This window comes from Camellia sinensis, chromosome 5, assembly GCF_055761805.1.
Source record: "Camellia sinensis isolate YWXY chromosome 5, ASM5576180v1, whole genome shotgun sequence".
Lineage (NCBI taxonomy): Eukaryota > Viridiplantae > Streptophyta > Magnoliopsida > Ericales > Theaceae > Camellia > Camellia sinensis.
Genome location: NC_138965.1, coordinates 96340673 through 96364618, shown reverse-complemented (window position 1 = coordinate 96364618; position 23946 = coordinate 96340673). Strand labels below are relative to the sequence as shown.

At 32.7% G+C, this 23946-nt stretch overlaps 2 protein-coding genes across 2 annotated transcripts; both read right to left on the bottom strand.

Moving 5' to 3' along the window:
- Positions 1-1513: 1513 nt before the first annotated feature.
- Positions 1514-3029, bottom strand: LOC114311439 (uncharacterized). The gene is made up of 4 exons (XM_082871909.1): positions 2967-3029; positions 2612-2831; positions 2052-2268; positions 1514-1892 (listed from the first exon to the last, which is right to left on the bottom strand). The coding sequence occupies exons 1-4, from the start codon at positions 3027-3029 to the stop codon at positions 1514-1516; spliced, it is 879 nt and encodes a 292-aa protein (XP_082728035.1).
- Positions 3030-9018: 5989 nt separating this feature from the next.
- On the bottom strand, positions 9019-23641 carry LOC114311310 (methylenetetrahydrofolate reductase (NADH) 2). The gene is made up of 11 exons (XM_028257440.2): positions 22658-23641; positions 17855-17915; positions 17652-17734; positions 17402-17575; positions 16513-16686; positions 16290-16390; positions 16055-16166; positions 10674-10754; positions 10403-10580; positions 9544-9878; positions 9019-9379 (listed from the first exon to the last, which is right to left on the bottom strand). The coding sequence occupies exons 1-11, from the start codon at positions 23057-23059 to the stop codon at positions 9296-9298; spliced, it is 1785 nt and encodes a 594-aa protein (XP_028113241.2). The 5' UTR covers positions 23060-23641; the 3' UTR covers positions 9019-9295.
- Between the last annotated feature and the right edge of the window lie 305 nt (positions 23642-23946).

Genomic DNA, 23946 nt, shown 5'->3' with positions numbered 1-23946 from the left:
AGAAAACATTGATTAATTTGGTTGTTACAATGTGAATAGTTCACATATTTTTCTTGTTTGGTTGTTACAGTGTTACCTTTATTTTGGTCATTTTGGTTCTTACTTTACTTCGATGAATATTACAATACTTAGTTGTTACAATGTCAAATTTACTATTCATGTTTGAATGAATATTACTTTACTTCAATTCTCTTGCTCTCTGATTTACTATTCGTGCTTGAATGAAGCATTCAAAATATTGATTATAATATGATTATTTGTGTCAAATTTAAAGGTTAATAACATGTTTGGATTCCCTGATTATTAACAAGACACTTTTTTTTTTTTTTTTACATTGATAAATTTATCATTATTCAAACTAACAAAAACTAGTAACGTCACTGTTCAAACTAACAAAAACTAGTAACGCCCTCTCTCATTCTTTTTTTCCAATTCAAGTAAACAAAGCACTATAAAAAAATAATGAAAAATTTACCTAGATTGAAAATTAAAACACTGTTACAGTTTGTTGATATTTCCAAGTTTAGAAATAAATTTATCACTGGCTTAAGCTATTGCATCTGAACATGACATGGCTAAAGCATTTCCTAGATTGAAGTGTTGAACAATTTAAAGTGAAAATGAATTGCAAACTCGAAATATTTTGCTTCAAGAATCCCACTTAGTTAATGGCATAGTGGCAGTTATGTAGGACAGATTGGGAAACCTAGCCTCAAGCTGCCTACGATTGATTTGTGTTGGGTTTAAGACGGTGATAAATTTATCACTGTACAAAAAAATATTTGATTGGATATAACAGTGATAAATTTATCAGCCACTGACATAAATATAAGAAACCATCAACTCTTCTCATACAGGCAGTGAAATTTATCATTCTTGAAAATAACAAAATTCAGCAACCCCATTAATGCTTGACTGCTTCATTCAGACAATGATAAATTTATCACTCTTAAAAAAAATAATCTACTAACTCATTCTAACCAACCAGTGATAAATTTACCATTGTAGAAAAAACCAAAAACAGCAACTACATTTAACCAAAATCAAATAATATAAATCTGTGAAACTTATTCCTGTAAAAATATGAGCAAAAAATATTATTTCCATTCAAAAATTCCTCAATCATCCAATGCAACTACCGAAATGATATATCTTTCAAAAAAACCCAAGCATTCAATACAACTAACACCTTTCAATTCTCAATAAAGTAATTGAATTAAAATCAATATAACTAAACCAAAGCTTGTTTACATGTCTTCCAATTATGGGTTCCCATCTTTCCACACCTACTGCACCTTAATTCTCTTAATTTTCCCCTTAGAAGGTATTCTCTCTATTCTTGGATGTCTAGCTGATCTCTTATAAAGAGGAGGTAAAATAACGTCATCATCAACAACTACATTTGGCTTTCACATATTAGGAACTGGATAGATAGGATGCAAATACGAATCACAACAACTACAAACATGGTAGTAATTATCAAGAAAATAATTCAGATCCTTCCCACTCCTCTTTATAGCATAAAAACCATGCTTGCAAAGAAAAGAATCAATTTCCCACAATCGCAAGAACAAAAACGTTTCCCAATATCAACCATAACTGAATGATCTAATTGGATTTCATAAATGTCATCGCTACATTTCTTAACTATCCATGCTTTTGTATCATTAAAAGTTTCTTCTAACTTTTTATCTACAAAAGGACAAACAATACGATTCCACTTATTCACAACTTCTCTCCTATTTGAAAATTGCTCCATTAGTTTCACCCGTACAACATCAACAAGACTAGTTGAAAACAAGTGGCACTCATCCCTAATCCATGAATTAAAAGATTCTGCAGCGTTTGTGCACATTTCACCATACCTCTTGCCTTGAAAATAAGCTTTACACCTACACTCATTAGGCAAATCCTCAAGAAACTTCTAAACACTACGACCACAACGACCCTTAAATTCTTCGAATAGCTCATTAAACAACTCAATGGTAAGAGCATATGCACATCTACTAAAAAGAGTAAGCAAAACTTTAGATTCATGACTCTTCACTAACAAATAAGTCGTCAAGTTTGCCTTCAAATGCATGAGATAAAAAGAATGAGAAGAAAACAGAAACACCTCAGCTAAAGCATTTAGCAAACCTTCATTCTGATTGGTCACAAATGCAATATCCCTTCCCAAAGTCAAAATAACCAATAACTTTGACAAGAACCAATGCCAATTATCGTAACTTTCACTATCAACAATAGCAAAACATAACGGATATAAACCTACAAAATTTATATATATATATATACACTTTATCAATAACAAATAAAAAAGATTACAAAATAAAAGCAAAATGCAAAGTATATAGCATATAACACCAACCATAGATAAATTTATCATTGTATAACTATAAAAATTCAACAGCAATATACAGCATATATAATCAATCAATAATAAATTTATTAGTGTATAAATATAAAAATTTAACAAAAGAATATAACATACTCAACCAACCAATGATTAATTTATCACTAATAGATTAACCATACTCAATAATCAACACTCTCCAATAACAAAAATGATATCACTGTTTTAAAAATAATAACAAATAGATACAAAATATACCTTGATTACCATATTTTGCCGTAGCATCCAATAAACAACCTTTGTATCTTCCTTTCAAGAAAGTTCCATCAAGCATCAACACAGGTTGACAATACTTGAAACCATGAATACATGCCTCAAAAGCGAAAAACAACCATTTGAAATGTCTTCCTTTACTCTCAATATCAAATTCCATATCAAAAACACTCCCCGGATTAACATTATTAGCGGCATCAACATACTAACGAAGACCGTCAAATGACGATGAATAGTCACCAAAAACAGCACCCCTTGCTTTTCCAACACCCATCCAAGCTCGCCAGTAAGAAACTTATGTTCCATAGTAATCCTTGAAATCACAAACCACCACACTAACCGATGTCAAAGGCTTATTATGAACCTCACTTGAAATTAGCCCACCAATCATACTCGAAGTCATCCTGGCATATTTAACTATACGAAAAGAAGATCCACACGAATGAACATTGTCAAATTGTTTAAAAACAAAAGCTTTACTAGAATTTTTCAATCTAGCATGCACGCTCCATAAACATCCCAAATCAGCCATTCTCTTTCAATGAACAGTGACGCAATCCTTATCATTCTTAACAAAATTGAAATCTAAACCAGAATGAATAGAATACTTTGACAATGCATCCTGAAATTCAACAACTCCTTGAGCAAACCTTTGTTCCACTCCTCTCGTACAATTAACCCAACCATCGGAGAGCAAAGGTTTCCATTCATTTGAATAAAATGAAGGCAAAAAATCAGTTTCACAAACAACACTACTACTACTACTAGTTTCACCATTACAAATCATATAACCTTCACTAAAAGAACAACACTTAGCAAAAACTTCAATACGATGAATATCACAAGAAAGTGCGAGTCCAACCATAACCTCCCCAAATCCTTTTCACTTTCTAGACCACAACAAGAATGTCCAAGCATTGAATACAAAAGATTCAAAGAACTACCAACTAACTCACTCCACTTTGCACACAATTTATATACTAAATCCTCGAAATTAAATTCGTCATTATACTTGATAACTAATGTCACACCTCTAAAGTTGCACATAAGAAACAAAGAATTATCTATCATTATAAATCCTGTCACAAACAAAAATTATATTTCAGCAAACAACTCAAACAACCTAAAACAAATTCTAATACAGTGATAAAATTATCAACCAACTCAAACACATCCAAAAACCAACAGTGATAAATTTTATCACTATAGAAAATAACAAAATTTACCTACACAATTAAACCACTATGTAACTTTTTCATCTCCTCTTCCTATACTCACTGATAAATTTTATCACAATAGAAAATAACAAACCAACAACTGTGTTCAACCAAAACAATTTTGCAACAAAAAAATTCAATATTCATCACATATATATATATATATATATATCTCAAACCTTTCAATATCATCATCAAAATAAAATTTCAATATCAACAACAACAACATCATAACAATAATATCAAAAACCAAATCAAAATCACAAACTCAAACAAAAAGTATATGACTCTGCATACATAACCAAACAGTTTCCAATATCAACAAATCGAAGAATCGCAGAATCATAGAATTGCATATATATATATAGATATAGATATAGATGCATATATATGTATATCAATCGAACGAACCAAAAACCTAACAAAATCACGAACCTGATCGCAAAAATCAACTACAGTTGCAGCAAAACTCCATGATCATCAGTTGCAATCAACTCCAAATCGATTGTAATTCAACTCCAAATCGCAAACAGATTCCACTCACCAATAATCCCCAAGTAAATCAGTTCCATTCACTCACAAATCAGTTCCATATTCAAATTCTTGCTCCCAAAAGCTCACAAAAATCAAATAGAACCACAAAATTCAAACCAAATGCGCAAAATATAACAACAGAGGCAAAATCGGGATAAAAAAAATATAACCGGACTTGCTGGTGCATGAGATAGAAACTTAAGATCTAATGGGTAATATTCAATTATTGGGATCAGCTGGTATAAAAGTCTTAATTTTTCTAGGTCCCAAAGCAAACTTTTAATATGGGTTTTTTTATCAATTAAAAAAATCCAAAGTGAGCTTTAATATGGACCAATTTTTAAACTACTTTTTTTTTTTTTTTTTTGCAAAATCAAATTCGTTCATAATTAAAATTTTATTTAAAAATTTTAAACTTTCAAAATTTTCAATATAAAACTCAAATTATTAGTTGTATACTAATCAAGGCCGTAACTTTTCGTAATGTTCCCAAACGCTTATAGTTGAAGAATTTCAATAAGAATCCTATTTTTCCATTTCTTGCAAATTAAACCCTAGAAATCAAGAATTCGGGAAACATTTTAAAACCCTGAATTAATAATTTAGAAACCCTAGAATGAAGAATTATAAGAGAAAAACCTTAGTTTTCAGTAATCGCAGTTTTAGCCTGGTATCTCGCCTTTTGTTGCGAATCGGAACCACGTGGCCCGAATTATTTTTCCTATCATTATTTTATTAATTATATAACTTAAACATATGTTTTATTTCAAAATTTTCGATTGTACCCTTTCCTTTCTTAATTATTGCATTTTTGCCCCAAAACCTTAATATTTTATTCAATAAAGATACAACCAATATTTTATTAATTTATACAAAATATCCTCTATATTTTATTAACAAAAAAATCAAATTTTCACATGGGTAAATAGGGTAGCTAGCTATAGGTGGTGAAAAGGACCTAGAAGTGTATTTTTTATACATAGCAAATCTTGTCAAATATGCAACAAATCTTTGACCAACATAGAGGAATGGGCGGCATTTATTGCTATATCTTTTTTGTCTCCCAATTAACTAGTAAATAGGATTACCTTCTCTTAATCAAGATTAATTAACACAAATCTTAATTGGATCCAATTACAAACCAACCAAACCAAACCAAACCAACCCTTCTCTCTCCTCCTTGGCCTATAAATACAAGCCTTGCTAGCTATTTTATTTCACTCCATACACACACAACACACAGCTGAGAGAGGAGGAAAGGGAGAGCAAGTGAGCTTGAGAGAAAAAGAGAAGAAAAGAGAGCAACAAGTAAGAAAAAGATCTAGCAAACCAAGGTAAACCTCATACACCTCTTCTCTCAATGAATCATCATGTTTTTCCCTTCATAATATATGCTAAAAAAATATATTTCACATGATATTAAGAGTTACTACATTGTTAGATGATGTATGGTTTGAAAATGAAATGTTCATCTTCTTCCTTGCAATTTCTAGCAAACTTTTCTTCAAGGTTTTTGATTTTATTTCCATAGCAAACCTTCACCAACTCAAAATCTGTTTTAAAGGGGTATTAATTGACATGTATAGAGTATGTGAAAATTTTGGCTAAGACCATGGATGTGTTTTTATGGCTCCTTTTATTTTTCTAAATATTTGGTGCAAGAACCTGTTTAAAACAGGGAGCTTTAAGAAATTTTAGAAAATTATAGAAAAATGATCTCAGGCTCATTTTTATATCAAAATATTCCTCTGAAGGTTATCTTTCAAAAAAATTATTTCAATGAAAATGAATGAGTATTTTAAGAGAAACGCCAAATTTTGTAACCGTTGTCAAATCTGGGTAGAGTCTGTGTATTTCTTAAATATCTAAAAATCAAAAAGGGCCACCCTACTTCTGTAAAATGATTCTGAAAATAGACTTGATTCTATACACTCTAGAATCCACATTTCTGAAACCCTTAAAAATATTTTTTCTATATTTATTTTTGAACCGGTGCAGTGTTGGAAATCTGAACAGTGTAGTTCTTGTTGTGGCCAATGCTTTTGTGCTATCATGACATATTTGTTATAATACATGTTATACTTGCATGCTTGAGTTTCACCTTGAATGCCCTTGTTTTTCTCTTACTTGTGCTAACCACTAATGTGTATTGAACTTAATGTGAAAAAGGGGAAAACTAAATGGGTTGGTAAAGAAGGTTAACGACCACACTAGTCATACATCATAAATGATGAGAATGTTAAGTTGATATTAGTAGTGGATTAAAATGAGCAAGTCTTGCGCAACTAGTTGTTCGAAACCCTTGAATTGAGTGGTTGTATTCGAACTCTAAGTAGTTCGGTATAAGGAGGGGTTTGGGCTAAGCCCATCATTACCGTCTCTTTTGAGGCCCTCGGTTGGCGCTACGCAGTATATAACCGTTGGTAGGTATCCAAGGTAAGGTCTACAACAAAGCAGCAAAAGAGGGGGCATACCGAATAATCCGCGTCCAATTCTTGGAGTTGGGAGGATGAAATCTCTTTGGGGGATTTCTAGACTACTAACAACTAACCATATAATCAGTGCTATGAACTTAAATGCCATGATCCTTTCCTCTGTCTTTTTGTAAATGTGTTGTGTATTGGACTGGGAAAAGGGATGGGTGTGTGCGTTTACTGGACATTTAAAACTCACAGCGCATCATGCCAAGTGCCAAAGAGGAGCTTATAGCAGGAGACAACGAGCCGGAATCCTTCAAAGACATTTGGCTATCTTAGAACAGTTAGAAATTTCCCTTTTGATGTTTTGTAAGGCTCATATAAAAATTTAAATTTTCTTTTGGGATGTAATGTTAATGGAACGAGCCTTTGTAATCAAGGATATTCGTAATTATTCTGTTATTATGTACTTATATTCTAACACCAATATAACCCCTGACGTCGCTTACGAGACCTTGTGTCAATGCCTCTTAAGATCTGTCAAAAAGGTAGTGCACTACCTAAGAAAGCTGGACTTAGAAGGGAGGCTAATTTGATTCCTCCGGCGATCTGGGATCTTACTTGGTTATTGACTATAAGACTCATTAGTGACTTTCCTTTTTCTACAACCAATAGTGTAGATTTGGAGCGTCACAAAACTTGTATAACTCAACTTATCAATCAAATTTATTCAATCAATTCTTGTGATATAATTGACGAGGTAAAATTTAATCAATTCACTTATAAAAAGTTTATTTCTCCATAAAAAATTATAATCCGTATAGTCAATGACACTCTATACATAATCCAAATCCATATATTTGAGAAACAACTATCTACTAATTTTAAATAATTTACTACATCAATAAAACAAAATAAAAAAATCTTTGGGGGGCTTTTTTTGGGGTAAATTATAGTGAACCCCTTTAATTATGACCCATTTGCACTGTCCTCTTAAAATTCAAAACTCAACAATAAACTCCCTTAAAGTATTAATCTTATTATATTTAAAAATCAAATCATATGTAAAGCACATGACACATTAATTAAATTTTAGTGTAATAATATCCTTACTTGGTGATATCATTTGCACTTTTTTTTTAGTTTGCACTTTGCCACTAAAATAAGAGACAAAGTGCTAATGAAATCACCAGATAAAAGTATTATTATCATAAAACAATCAATAACAAGTATTCGTTTAATTAATCAATCTGAGTTATAATTAATCAATGTTAGTCTCTAATTAATCAAGTTTAAACTTAATCTTGTTTGACTTAATTAATATTGATTAAGGCTCACTAATCTTACTTAATTAACACTAATCCTGATTAGTAAAATGTCACTTAGCATCAAAATGACAAGTACATTAGTTTAAGGCCTTTAAGCTCCCCAATTAATGCATAGGCACATTCTAGCATTCACAAATTTTAAACTTAATATGTCCCTTACCTCTTAATAATTTTCAAGTATTTCTCTTCTTAAGTTTGTTTTATCAAGACATGTCTTTCACTTCTAAGTTTCTTACCAATTGAACTCATCTTCTAAGATTTCATCTTATCAATTCATGTTTCTATCTCTAGAGTATTGTAGAACAATTAAATTAAGCTAAGTATTCGATCATGTCATATAAAAATACTATTGATGTGATACACACTTGCTCACTATGTTCAAGAGGTGACTAATTCCTATGTCTTAACAATTCATAGTGACATTCACATGTTCAAAATTTTCTAACTACTCATTTGTAAACTTTACCTCAAGTATTTTGTATAATGAGACAGTTAATTTGACTCGGAATATTCAAGATGGATAATCATATAGTTATACTACAAGGCATTCTTTGGGGTGTCATAGTAAAGGAGGCTTTTACTGGAAAGGAAATCAAGGCATTAGGCTCTTTGCCAAGCAGGCAGCAGCAGAGGAACAGGAGAGCAATTAGGACAGAGATGGATGGTGGCTTAGGAGAGTGGGGGCAGGCGATCATACCGATCTAGAATGTAAGGGATGGAATTGGTGGGTGGCAATTGACCTAAATTGACAACTGCAAGAAAGAGAACGCAAACGGCTAAACTGATTATGAAAGTAGTAGTAGTAGTAGGCCTTTCCATGCATAATCCATTGGATACACACACCACTTACTCATCTTGAAGAGTATATATATTGTTACCAACAAGATATCAGAAACTGAAACACAAAAAGCAGGGCATAAATCTGCTTATAGATGAATTAAAATGGCTACCCCACTCCTCCATACGCAATTTGCATTATGAAGACAGGAAGGTATCAAAAATTCCAGAAGGAATTAATTGTTATTACATATAAGCAATTTAGGAGTAGAAAATATAATCCAATCCAATCTATCACAAACAATAACAATAACCGTAGTCTACCTTATTTCAATTACAATTAATAATTGCTTCGGCAGCATTTAATATAGTGAGAAAATCCATCTGTCTCTCATCTCAGAAATCTTTGAAAACAGCAAACAAATCACCACTAATGTAATCATTATCCACCAAGCTGACCAAGAAGTAACTGCTCTGCACCTGTTAACATAAAAATAATGACAACATTACATTAATCTAATCTAATCGACTGGGAAATTTCCAAATTCATGGTTAAAAGGAAACACAATAAAATCAGTAGATGATCAAGAAGATGATGAGTATATATGAGGAAGAAGAAGAAGAAGAAGAAGAAGAAAACAGACCTCCTCGAGCAGATTTCTGGATGGGTCAGCCTCTGGGTATAACTGAGCCCATCCTCTTGACCAGATCTCAAATGCCTCATCCTTCCACACCATAAAGCTGGAAGGATCCACCACAGTTGGTTGGATGATCTCCTTGCCTGGGAATACTCCCCATGTCACCGCATTCACATCAGTTTGGCCGACTTTAGATATCCAGATTCCGTCTTTGTTCACAGCCATGTACGTCACATATGGGAAAGCGCTGCATTTCTCAACAAGAGCATTCAACTTGTCCCTGGAGCAGAAAAACTCTACGTAGGCCTTCTGGTACACATATCCACCTGCTCCACCCCATCCTGAAAAACACACACCACAGTATTAAGTCAACAATAAATTAATCCAAGGGAACTCAAATGCACACTCTACACCGTGATAGTCCTTCATTAACTTTTATTTTCTCTTGGGTTGACCGCAAAATTGGAATCAAAAAAATTGGAGGGAAAGCCATTTTCTAAATTGGATTATGACAGCCACAGTAGGCCTGAAAATCTTAAGTACATTTGCACATAAAAGGTGAATCGAGTTTCACTCGTGTGCCAAATTAACTAGATGCTTTTCACCTGGTTACAATAATTTTGAATTATTTTAAAAAAACAAGGAGAGATGCATGAGAGAGAGAGTTGGAAGATGGGTATAGCTTGGACGTAGAGAAATCTGGAACAAATAGAAGACTCACAAATTTGTCCATGAGTTTTAAAAATCCAGTAAATGGGCATTAATGCATGCATGTATAATGTTTAACAGTGAGATTTACTTTCTATATATTGGAAGTTTTGAGAGGATATGTTACAGGATACACTCATGCAGGCATTGCACTTACCAACAGACGGGGAATCAGAATTTGCTCCATTAACAGCTGGTTGACTATTTATCGTGAGAAAACCCTTTGAGTTCATGTTCACCAACTGTTCATTGATGATCTTTGTCTCTGGCTGAAGGCCATCCAACTCCGACCAAGGGCTACTTCTCAGTTTCCCAAGGCAGTACTTCATAAATTTCTGATATGTACCAATTCCAGAAGGGCCACATTTAAATGGGAAATTATTTTTCATTGGCATTCAGAGATGGGATAAATTAGTTGAAAACCATACCTCATGAATATCTTCAACATTCTTCAAAGGGACAGCCCATTCATCATGAAGTTTCTTGTCACGTGCACGAGGTCGCATGAACTGTTGGGAACATCACAAAATAGCCACATGAGAAAGAGATTGATGAAAGAGGAGATGTTCTCAGTAAAGCAATTGTTCCGGGTCTAAGCCCTTATTTACTAATTACAAAACAAAAACAAAAGCAAAAGCAAAAAAGGCTCAAAGATTTGAAGAAAAAACAAAAAAGAAAAGAGGAGAAAATAATCTCATGAACATTATGTTGCATATAGAAAAATTTAAAAGAATGTGAATTCTGTAATCCTTCTCATGTTGTTGTGTCGGAGTGTCCTAATCTTGTGGAACACTTATGTGTCCATATATGTGCTGCTTAGTTTCTAATAGTGATGCTGAAGGTAAAATATCAAATGTTAGGCACTAATCCCTAACTCGGGACCGGCTAAATGAATCTCTCTCCATGAGTTGTGTCTATGCAAAGTTATATCCTTGGTAAAATCCAAGGCAGTTGCAACGTCTCATGTCACCTCAATCAATGTCCTTTTTTGGCCTTCCCCCTTGTCCTTTTGACACCTTTAACTTTAATCAAATTGCTCATTCATACCAGCATGTTAGTCCACATTCAAATGCTCAGCCAAATCATCTCAAACAACTTTTGACAAGTATGGAAAGAAGAAAAATTGCAAGTCCAAAATTTCACATAGAGCATACATAGGGCTTTACAATCAAGTTTATGGTTAATTTCAGTTTTATTTTTTATATTTTACAGGTTAGAATGCTACTAGACAAATTTGTTGGCTTTTATTAGGTTTTAGTAGTTATGGTGTACTTTTGCAAATTACTAGACATAAGGCTGCAAGGATCGGCCATGAATCAATTTATTGGTTAAATTAGGTTTTTAGGTCTCATATATGGCTATTATTAGGTCCAAATATGTCCTTTGTCAAAGTTTCTTACTTTCCTAATTTAGAAGTTGTAAAATAAAAAATTTATCAAAACCCCAGTAGCTTATTATTTGAACTATTAGTGTGATTCCTTTTTCCTATAAATTTGAGTTTTAGAGAATTAGATTGAAACCTATGTGATTTTGCATAATCTTTTGTCCAACTTTGCCTTTGGGGGGTTATTTTTGAGAAATTTAGTGGGATTCCTAGAGCCTTCTTCTTCCTCACTTTTTCCTGTCCTTCCATGAATACCATTCTTGAGTTATTTTTCCTAGGTAAGCAACAATGTCAAAACCCAAATCATAAGCAACAATGTCCAAATCCCAAGAACCATAAAATTATTCAAAGACATAATATAATCTCTCTTGACATTAAAAAAATAGACCTAGGAACCCCATACAAAGTATAATAAGTGAAATCTAGTAAGGAATTTGTTGTTATTTTGTTGATCAAAGGGTTTTTAATAGGATCCAATCAAATGTAGTCACCTTCTTAGAAGTGTTCGTGCTTCTTAGAGGAGAACTAATTTGATACACGTGGAGGGTGGTAAAAGACATAGAGGCCATATGCACATAACCCCTTTAGTAATAACTACTTAACCCCTTGTGGTTTGGGAGCTAAAACAAACCACTAACTTCTATTAATGATACTTGTAAATTGACCAAAAAAACCCTTATCTTCTTCTCTTATGAACTAAATCATTCACTTTACCGCTTGTGGTATAGGTTATTTACACATAGCCTCTTGTCATTTAGAATTTAGGAGCACGTAATGCACTTTTCGTTAATTTGAATGGAAACTATGGTGATGCCTTTGTCTACAACTTATAGGGATTAAAAGTGATTCTCCAAATGACAGGGAGTTATGAGCACATGGCCTATAGGGGGAGAAAGTGAAATTTGTCAAAGAAAAAAGGAAGCTTAATACCTTCTTTCTTTCTTTTTTTTAAAGATAGAATACCTTATGTTAATTTGAGAAAACTTCATTCAAAACAGAATTAAAAGGAGTGGCAACATCAAGAGCAATGGTTATGTCAAGCCATGGGCCATGTTACATGGACTTAAGTAGGAGTGTCATTTATCTCCAATGTACCCGCACAAAAAAAAAACAGGGATGTCAAGTGTGGATATGTGTCCAAGTGTATGATTCATCTACTATCATGTGGCAACATCAAGAGCAATGGTTATGTCAAGCCATGGGCCATGTTACATGGACTTAAGTAGGGGTGTCATTTATCTCCGATGTACCCACACAAAAAAAAACAGGGGTGTCAAGTGTGGATATGTGTCCAAGTGTATGATTCATCTACTATCATGTCTAAGGACACACAAACACAACAAAATATTCAAATTTCTTAATATGCTTATTTTATTTTTTAGGATAGAATAACGTTCACGTGGCGTCATAATCATTTCATGCATAATATGAGTTAGCTTAATGATTAACCCAAATTACTAAATATGCTGGTAGGTTAATTTCCAACTACAAATATCGAACACGCATTCCATACCCTCACCCAAGTGTCAAGTGTTTGACACAAGTACCACATGCATTTAAAAGAGTCTATGTATGTAACATAGGCAATAAGATATCGAATTTTCAAGCTTATGTGGGCAAATACTTTTAAAGGAATTAGGCATTAACACCCACAATCCAATCATCACCATAAGGCTAAATGTAGGTATATTAACAATTATGAATGGAAGTACTTAAAGGACAAATGGACTTGGTTTTTAAATTTTTTATTTACTTTTAATTTATTTATTTATAAGTGGCGTAGTTTGTAAGCGTAGCGGATCATCTCAAAATCTCATAATGAAACTAATAGGGCCCTTCCCACAGCTTGGCTGCTAACAGTCAGCCCAAGCAGAGTATTTGCTATGTCAGGGTTTGAACTTGGTGCAATCTCTTTAATCTCAGCTCAACTAATATGGCCAAGAAAATTATTGCATGGATAAGGTGGTTTTCAACTTTATCTCAACTTGGCTAAAGAATGGATGAATGCTACTTCTCAAATATGCAAACCCTGATTTAAAAACAAAAAGAAGGAAAAAGAAAAAGGATGGAACATCCAAACTCTATGTCAACAAGTTTTAATGATAAAATCTTGCGAAGACAGACCCCAAATCCATTTCTCAACCTATCTCTACCCAGATTTTGGAAGATTCGGAAAAATTTTATACTAAATGAAAGTTATGAGAAGTGATAGAAAAAGATTACAAACAAAAGAAGACAAAAATCTAGAGGAAGAGGTGCACACATGCATAAGAAAATGTTGCTAGAAAAATTATATATATATAAATACAAAAAACTATTCCCTCAGTACCGTTTTGTTTTTCTATAATTCCATTTTGAGATGTTACAAAAAAATTGTCCACTTTGAAAAGTCAAAGCATAGAATGTGCAAGTTTCCAAAACTATCCCTTATAAATAGTTATAAGTTTATTTGAAAGTGGAAAATAAAGAGGCAATTGTTGGAAATAGTGCATTTGAATTCAAATTCAAATGCATTTAATGCACTTCCCGTTAAAATGTTGGAATTTCCAAAATGGACAAATAAAATGGGACTGAGCGAGTAACATCAAACTAAGGAAGTGCTAAATCAATATGCTTACATATATGCAAATAAATCATGGTAGGCGCAACTTGTACACGAACTCCAATCTAAACCTTGGTTGTTACATTGAGATTTATTAAAAATGACTTGAATACCAAGATCAAGCTCAAGCTCAAGCTCAAGTCACTTAACAGTTGGACAAGCCTAAATGAGCTCCTTAGCAAGCCAAGCCCAACCTACTTGTGAAGGTCTTTTTCTTTTTTTCTTTTTTCTTTTTTCTTTTTTTTTTTCTCTTTAAACCCTTATTTCATGAAGTTTTTGGTTACTTTTGGGCATGTATAACCATGCAGAAAACTTCAGAGCTAGTAAAAAGAGATTTAAGTTTGCTTGAAGCATCAAATGAATTAAAAAAAATAAAAATAAAAAAAGAAGAAGAAGAAGCTATGTTAGGGTTGAGTTTTCATTTGCCCTTTTCCTCTATTGTCTTTTCTCTAATTCCAACCTTCCATTCCTGTCAACCACAGCCACTATAAAACCTTTACAATCCTTTTTTTTTATTGGCATCAAAGAGAATTTTATTAGAGGGAAAAAAAAAAAAGACGAGTTGAACTTTACAATTCCTTTTCTTAATGATTTCATGTACAATGCTCTACACTCTACAAGATCTTTAATACTTGAGAAGACTTCTCCAAGGCCCTATGTGTGAAACCTAGTCCTATAATATTTGTCATTTATGTTGCAAGTAGTTACAATATCTTAAAAAAAATGTTACTTCCATGTTTAAGCCATAATATCACCTTGTTTGGTTTAACTCACTTTTTAGAAAATTGAGTTTTTTATTTTCCGTATTCTTTTTTAATATTTTATGGAAATTTTTTATTTTTTAAATAAACCTAATCTAGATACACTTGAAAAGTATAGTATTAGTGAAAGAAAAACTTTAAAAAATTCACCAAATACAAAGAATACAATAAATAAATAAATAAATTATGAAAATTCAGTACATTTTCGTATTTTGTTGTATTCAATAAAGCTTTTAAAGATTTTTGTACAAATTTTTTACTTTTAAAGTACATCAAGATTAAGTGGATCTAAAAAAATTTGCAAAAAAAAAAAAAAAAAAATTGATTAAAGTATTAAAAAAAACAAATCATTAAAAATACAAAAATACAAATTGAAAACTCAGAAAACTGTTTTTAAAAAACTCCAAACCAAACATTAAGCTACAGGGATAAACTACTTAGCTTAGAGTCTACTCTTTTATTGTTTAATAATCTGAAGCCATCTAACCATTAGGAGGCCAAGAAAGCTGACATTAAATAATATTAAGCGAGGAATGACATAAACATTTTGCAATAATCTTCACCCTTCATCTTAATCTTTAAATTTTCATTTTTATACTAATAGGTCCACACTCAATCCTTTCAATCCTTGTTTCCACACATTAAAAGAAAATCCCTTACACCCCACAAGAAATACATAAACCTCAAATCCGAGTATGTGTGTGAGAGAGATAGTTTGTGTCTGACTGTGCATGGAGCCATATATTACACATGTTTTGTCCCAACTTCCTTGAAATTAAAACCAATCAAGACAAACAAAGAAAAAATGTGACAAACCCTTGGTTGTCATTGATAGCACACAAGCTCACATATAAAGATGACATAAAATCATAATTTTCGACTAGCATTAGAAGCAAGCAATAAATGACAAATTAAAAACTGCAGAATAAGCACACTGGATTGTAGTTAGCATGCTGGACTAAATAACAAAGAAAACATAATACTGCTAGGCACATGTAAAAAACAATGACGCAATGAGCAACTACACTAACATCAAAGCTAACAGCCAAAAAGATCTGATACCTGATAGTCAGTTAGTGCACCATATGATGCACTATGAGAATAACCCCATCGCCCATGTGGATATTGTTCCCAACCAATTGTCCTTGATATGTAGCTTTTTGGACGATTAGCCCTACCATCATTGTTCGAAACAGATCAGACATTTCACAAGATTTACCAAAGAATTTATATAATGCAGGATACCATATGTAGTGTTAAAACTATTTTGGACCATTATATTAGTTTTCTTGCCTACCAAAATATTGGCCTAACATCTTCTTTAACGCGGAAAACATTTGCAGGGCGTCTCCATGGTAAGGGCCTTGAAATTTTGGTTTCTTCAATCAGTCCAAGATTCTGTCAAGGTAAGTCTATCCAGTAAGGCACAACTACAGACATAGACATAGTTTATGCAAACAATATTGTTGACTTTTCGAGAGAAGATATTTTTATATTTTTATCGGGGGATAAGAACAAACCATTAATATTGCCAATGCTGATTTTTCCATGTTTAAAGTGTAAATATGCAATGTCTTAATTCCATTAGCCATTATCTTCTTGCACATTTCAGTTCCGAGGTGAATTCCGTAAGCTCTAACAGCTTCTTCATTGTCCTTGATAGGCTCCAAGGCAGCAGTAACCTCAGCTGGTATCTGCCAATACAATTAAATACACTCAAAGAATGAAAGTTTTACATTTATGGGAAGAAAATAACAAGTAGATTTGGGGAGCACATTCAAATGTCGGTTCTCCAGATGAGTCTATAATATTTAAGTATCAGCCTTAAGATTATCTCTGAAATTTGACAGACTAATGTTTCAACATGCTTGCCTACAACAATATGTGATGCATGACCATTTTTTTAATTATGTGATGTATGATCATTAGGAGGTGGTAAAAAGGCTGGTTGATGATACTTGATAATAAAGCTGAAAATTGTAGTCTAGAAGGTGGAGATTGATGCATTGACCATTCACTGATGGAATTGCCAGTAGCAGCTTCTTGTTACCGATGATAAAATAGAGGATCTACGAATTGAGTGAATTCTTTTAACCTTGCCATATATAAAAAAACATAACATGATGCAATTGCAAATAAATGTTCATATAATACTTCCCAAGTGATCGAGTATTTTGCAAATTTGATCTCAATGGTCAATACTTAATTAAAATTTTCCTCTAGCTCACTGGTCCATTAATTTAAGTTCATTATTAACAAACGTCTATCTAGCAGTGAACACAAGGTAGATTAAATTTCAAAATTTGTTAGAAGATTAAGCACAGCAAAATGGGAAGGCCAAAATTAGAAATAAATCAAGAAGGAAGTAATTTATGAATTAATGCCTAAAATATGTTGGAAGTAGCATACCTTAGTTCTGCAAAAACCAGTCATGCGGATGAAGCCCTTGTAGTTATTAATGGGCATAATACCTGGAACGATGGGACAATTTATTCCAATTTGACGGCAATCATTCACAAACTTGAGGAAGATATCAGTATCGTAGAAAAGTTGAGTGATAATAAGATCAGCTCCAGCATCAACCTGTAAAATGAACATAGTACTAATGAGACAAGTCTTAAAAGGAGCTTAAATTTTTTCAAATAATAACAAACAATACCTTTCTCTTAAGGTATTCAAGGTCGTTCTGATATGCCTCCGGTGTGGCCAATCCATCACTTTGGATGACATCAGGATGTCCCTCTAAAAAGAAAATAAGTTATTATCAACGTCTATTTACATTTTTTTTTTTTTTTCAGAATCAAATAATATAAAAAAGAAAGCAGTAGAAAGAAATTTAAATATAAAAAATAAATAAAAAACCTGGATAACCAGCAACCGTTATGCCAAAGTAGTCACCATATTTGGACCGAATATGTTTAACCTGTTAAAAATTAAAGCAAAACTCTATTCATTCAAGGAAAGACTATGGTATATATGCACCTTATAAAATGGCATAACTCTAGTCATAACTAAAAAATAAATAAAAAAATCAAAACCAAACACAAAAAAGTCATAACCAAAAAATTGGTCATAACTAAAAATGCATATGATATGTGTGGGTATGTGGGTGTGTATATAATAGAATTCTCATTCATTCATATATAAAATTCATACTACAAAAAAAAAAAATAATAACACAAGAATGTGTTGTCATTTTTGTAAATATAAGTAATCTTTTACCGTGTTTATGGATCTACAAAATTTTTTATTTGTATATCATTAATCAAAAATAAAATTAAAATTAAAAATAACACACAAACAAAAGCTGAGTAGAGTAGAGTAGAGTAGCATCAAAAATAGAAATGAAATTTAAGCATATACCAACAAGACAGCCAAAGATCAAATAGTTGTAGTGGTACTATGGTAGAGAGAGAGAGAGAGATTGGATCAGATCAAATAAAATAGAATAAAATAATGGGGAAGAATTGGTTGGGGGGGGGGGGGGGGGGTTGGAAGCAGACAGACCAGATTGGGAGCTAAAACATGCCACTAACTTCAATTAACGATACTTGTAAATTGACCTAAAAACCCCTTATCTTCTCTTCTGAACTAAATCACTCACTTTACCACTTGTGGTTTAGGTTATTGGCACATATCCTCTTGTCATTTAGAATATAGGAGCGCGTAATGCACTTTTCGTTAATTTGAATGGAAACTATGGCGGTGCCTTCTAGTCTACAAATTATAGGGATTAAAAGTGATTCTCCAAATGATAGGGGGCTATGAGCACATGGCCTATAGGGGGATAAAGTGAAATTTGCCCTAGAAAAAAGAAAGCTTAATACCTTCTTTTTTTTTTTAAAAGATAGAATACCTTATGTTAATTAGAGAAAACTTCATTCAAAACATAATTAAAAGGAGTGGCAACATCAAGAGCAATGGTTATGTCAAGCCATGGGCTATGTTACATGGGCTTAAGTAGGGGTGCCATTTATTTCCGATGTACCCACACACACACACACACAAAAAAAAAATACTGGGGTGTCAAGTGTGGATATGTGTCCAAGTGTATGATTCATCTACTATCATGTCTAAGGACACACAAACACAACAAAATATTCAAATTTCTTAATATGCTTATTTTATTTTTTAGGATAGAATAACGTTCACATGGCGTCATAATCATTTCATATTAGCTTAATGATTAACCCAAATTACTAAATATGCCAGTAGGTTAATTTCCAACTACAAATATCGAACACGCATTCCATACCCTCACCCAAGTGTCAAGTGTTTGACACAAGTACTACATACATTTAAAAGAGTCTATGTATGTAACATAGGCAATAAGATATAGAATTTTCAAGCTTATGTGGGCAAATACTTTTAAAGGAATTAGGCATTAACACCCGCAATCCAATCATCACCATAAGGCTAAATGTAGGTGTATTAACAATTATGAATGGAAGTACTTAAAGGACAAATGGACTTGGTTTTTAAATTTTTTATTTACTTTTAATTTATTTATTTATAAGTGGCGTAGTTTGTAAGTGTAGAGGATCAGCTCAAAATCTCATAATGAAAGTAATAGGGCCCTTCCCACAACTTGGCTGCTAACAGTCAGCCCAAGCAGAGTATTTGCTATGTCAGGGTTTGAACTTGGTGCAATCTCTTTAATCTCAGCTCAACTAATATGGCCAAGAAAATTATTGTTGCATGGATAAGGTGGTTTTCAACTTTATCTCAACTTGGCTAAAGAATGGATGAATGCTACTTCTCAAATATGCAAACCCTGATTTAAAAACAAAAAAAAGGAAAAAGAAAAAGGATGGAACATCCAAACTCTATGTCAACAAGTTTTAATGATAAAATCTTCCAAAGACAGACCCCAAATCCATTTCTCAACCTATCTCTACCCAGATTTTGGAAGATTCGGAAAAATTTTATACTAAATGGAAGTTATGAGAAGTGATAGAAAAAGATTACAAACAAAAGAAGACAAAAATCTAGAGGAAGAGGAGCACACATGCATAAGAAAATGTTGCAAGAAAAATTATATATATATATATATATAAATACAAAAAACTATTCCCTCAGTACCGTTTTGTTTTTCTATAATTCCATTTTGAGATGTTCCAAAAAGATTGTCCACTTTGAAAAGTCAAAGCATAGAATGTGTAAGTTTCCAAAACTATCCCTTATAAATAGTTATAAGTTTATTTGAAAGTGGAAAATAAAGAGGCAATTGTTGGAAATAGTGCATTTGAATTTGAATTCAAATGCATTTAATGTACTTCCCGTTAAAATGTTGGAATTTCCAAAATGGACAAATAAAATGGGACCGAGTGAGTAACATCAAACTAAGGAAGTGCTAAATCAACATGCTTACATATATGCAAATAAATCATGGTAGGTGCAACTTGTACACGAACTCCAATCTAAACTTCGGTTGGTACATTGAGATTTATTAAAAATGACTTGAATACCAAGATCAAGCTCAAGCTCAAGTCACTTAACAGTTGGACAAGCCTAAATGAACTCCTTAGCAAGCCAAGCCCAACCTACTTGTGAAGGCCTTTTTCTTTTTTTCTTTTTTCTTTTTTCTTTTTTTTCTCTTTAAACCCTTATTTCATGAAGTTTTTGGTTGCTTTTGGGCATGTATAACCATGCAGAAAACTTCAGAGTTAGTAAAAAGAGATTTAAGTTTGTTTGAAGCATCAAATGAATTAAAAAAAAAAAAAAGAAGAAGAAGAAGAAGCAGCTATGTTAGGGCTGAGTTTTCATTTGCCCTTTTCCTATATTGTCATTTCTCTAATTCCAACCTTCCATTCCTGTCAACCATAGCCACTATAAAACCTTTACAACCCTTTTTTTGATTGGCATCAAAGAGAATTTTATTAGAGAAAAACAAAAAAGATGAGTTAAACTTTACAATTCCTTTTCTTAATGATTTCATTTACAATGCTCTACACTCTGTAGAAGATCTTTAATAGCTATTTGAGAAGACTTCTCCAAGGCCCCATGTGTGAAACCCAGTCCTATAATATTTGTCATTTATGTTGCAAGTAGTTACAATATCTTTAAAAAACAAAAAAAAGAAAGTTACTTCTCACCTTGTTTGGTTTAACCCACTTGAGTTTTTTATTTTTCGTATTGTTTTTGTTTTAGTGATTTTTTTTTTTAATATTTTATTCAAATTTTTTATTTTTTAGATGCACTTAATCTAATCTAGATAGACTTAAAAAGAAAAATTGATTAAAAATACGAATTGAAAAGTCGGAAACTATTTTTATAAATTCCAAACCAAACATTATAAACTACTTAAGCTTAGAGTCTACTCTTTTAGGTCAGGTTTGTTATCCAGCATGAGTAGTAGGACTGGAATAAGATCGATGTGGCTCCATTGAAAGCATGTTTGGCTGTGTAATTAACCACCGGATTAATAATCCAATAGGATTCACAATCCCACTGAGCGTTCGTTTAGAGAGTGGGTTGACTTTTTGACTTTCTAGTTATTTTAACTTAGGGGCTAAAAAGTCTCATTTGAGAATGACTTTGGACGTTTTGTGAGAGAAAGAAGGTAATGATTATGGATTGAATGTGATATTTTATCTTATTAGACTAAAAAATTTATTTTATTTTTTTACAACTATTTTAGCCCAAAAAAAATCCAAATCCTAACTTCCCAAACGGAGCCTGAGCAATGGGACTAGCATAGCCGCTAATGACCTGGGATTGAGAAATGAGTCCCACGGGATTGAAAGAAAACCATTTCTTTTCTTTTTTTTTTCAACTGCTGTTATGTCTAAACATTTTTTAGAATTGTTTCAGACTTTTTTTTTTAATATAGAAATATGTTTTTTTTATTTTATATAAAAATAATTTATCAATCCCATTGTTAATTAATTCTCATACTATCATCAAAACAAAAATACTTTTGCTTAATCTCCTCACAATAATTCCCACGTTAACAATCTCTTCTCATCACCAACCATCTGATCCATTCTAATCTACCAAACAAATGTTTGGGAACTTGGATTTGGGATTTTTTTTTTTTTTTTCACTAAAAGACTAACTTTTTACAAAAAAAAAAAAAAATACATCCAAATAAAATATCACATCTCACCCCATAATCATTTCACTTTTTCTTTCACAAACATCATATCCAACCACAAAAAAACCCAATTATTTTTTCAAACACCAAAAAAAATTATCAATAATATCCTACCACTAACAAAAAAATCTACATAAAAACCCACTTCCCAAACACCCACATTCTTTAATAATCTGAAGCAATCTAACCATTAGGAGGCCAAGAAAGCTGACATTAAATTAAACAATTTAGTGGTGTTTGGGAACTGGGTTTGGGAATTTTTATTTTATTTTTTTCCCTAAAAGATAAATTTTTTGCAAAATCAAAAAAAAAACACATGCAAATAAAATATCACATCCAACCCCATAATTATTTTATTTTTTTCTCTCACAAATATCACATTCAATCACAAAAAAACTCAACTATCTTCCTAAATACCAAAACAATTTTATCTAATAATATCCTACAACTAAAAAAACCTACATAAAAAAGCCACTTCACAACCGCCCACAATATTAAGGAGAGATTAAATTAAAAAATTAAATAATAATCTGAATTAGTTTGTAGAAGAGAGAGAGAGAGAGAGAGACCAGATCGAGGGCACAGGCGAAGCCGCCATGGACTTGGACGAACTTGTCCTGGCCGTGAGGAGGGTCACCGCGGAGGGCGAGGACGTTCTGGATGCCGTTGGATCTGATGGAATCGAGGGCGTGGTCGATCTTGTCAACGGGCATGTTGGTACAGGTGAGATGCATCATGGTCTCCACACACACCATGTTCTGCATTCTGTTGGATATCTCGAGAGTGAGATCTGCTGTGGATCCACCAGCTCCCCATGTGATGTCGCAGAATGATGGGTTATGAATCACCATTCTCTCCATCCTCTCGAACAGATTGTCCACTCCATCTTCCGTCTTCGGAGGAAAGAACTCGAACGAGAACACTACTTTATCTCCTCCTTCTGACTCTCTGATCTTCTCTATCACCTTCATTTTCCGATCTACGTACCACTACCACTACCAGACTCAAACAAATGCTCCTCCACCAGACCAGACCAGACCAGGCCAGAAAACTCGATCTCTGAAGAAACAAGAAGATTGATATAATTAATTCCACAAATAATTGTTGTTTGCTTTGCTGGTCTGTTTATATGCGTGGCGTGGCTGGGCTGGGCTGGGCTACGACTTACAATTACAAGGGTGGGTGGGCGAACAAACCACATCACCAACCCCCATTACCAACAATTGGCTGGCTGACTTGCTGTGACTGTTTTAAAAGGGAGAAATACTAGGAATTCATTCATAAATTTATATGAATTTTAAATTTATTTGTATGATTAAAAATGAATTAATTAAATATAAAGTTTTTACAGATGATATAAATTTAAATTGTTAAATTTTTTTAAAATAAATTTAAAGTTGATAAAAATAAATTTGTAACATTACAATTAAAAAATTGAATGATGGAGATGTACGTCGCGGGTCCCTCCCTCTCCTCTCCTCTCCTCTCCTCTCTCTCTCTCTCAACAACCCCCAGTAGAATGTGACACATCTCACGGAGAGTAAAGTCTACCAACACCTAAATCAATTTTTTTTTTATTTTGAGTTATTTTGTTCCTTATGTTTGGTTATCTTTTGTCCTGAACAACCTTTATGATGCCACGTCAATAACACAATACACTTAGGTCATGTTTGTTTGGGTGGACATGAGTTTGGAATTGGACTAATAGTTCAATAAAATTACTAATCTAATGTTTGATTAAACAATTGAAGTACGGACTAATTATTTTAAACTTGACTATTAGTTAAGATAGGATACATAATCCAATGGATTTGTACCCCTAGGACTATTAGTCATGGGAATGCTAATCCAGTCCGCC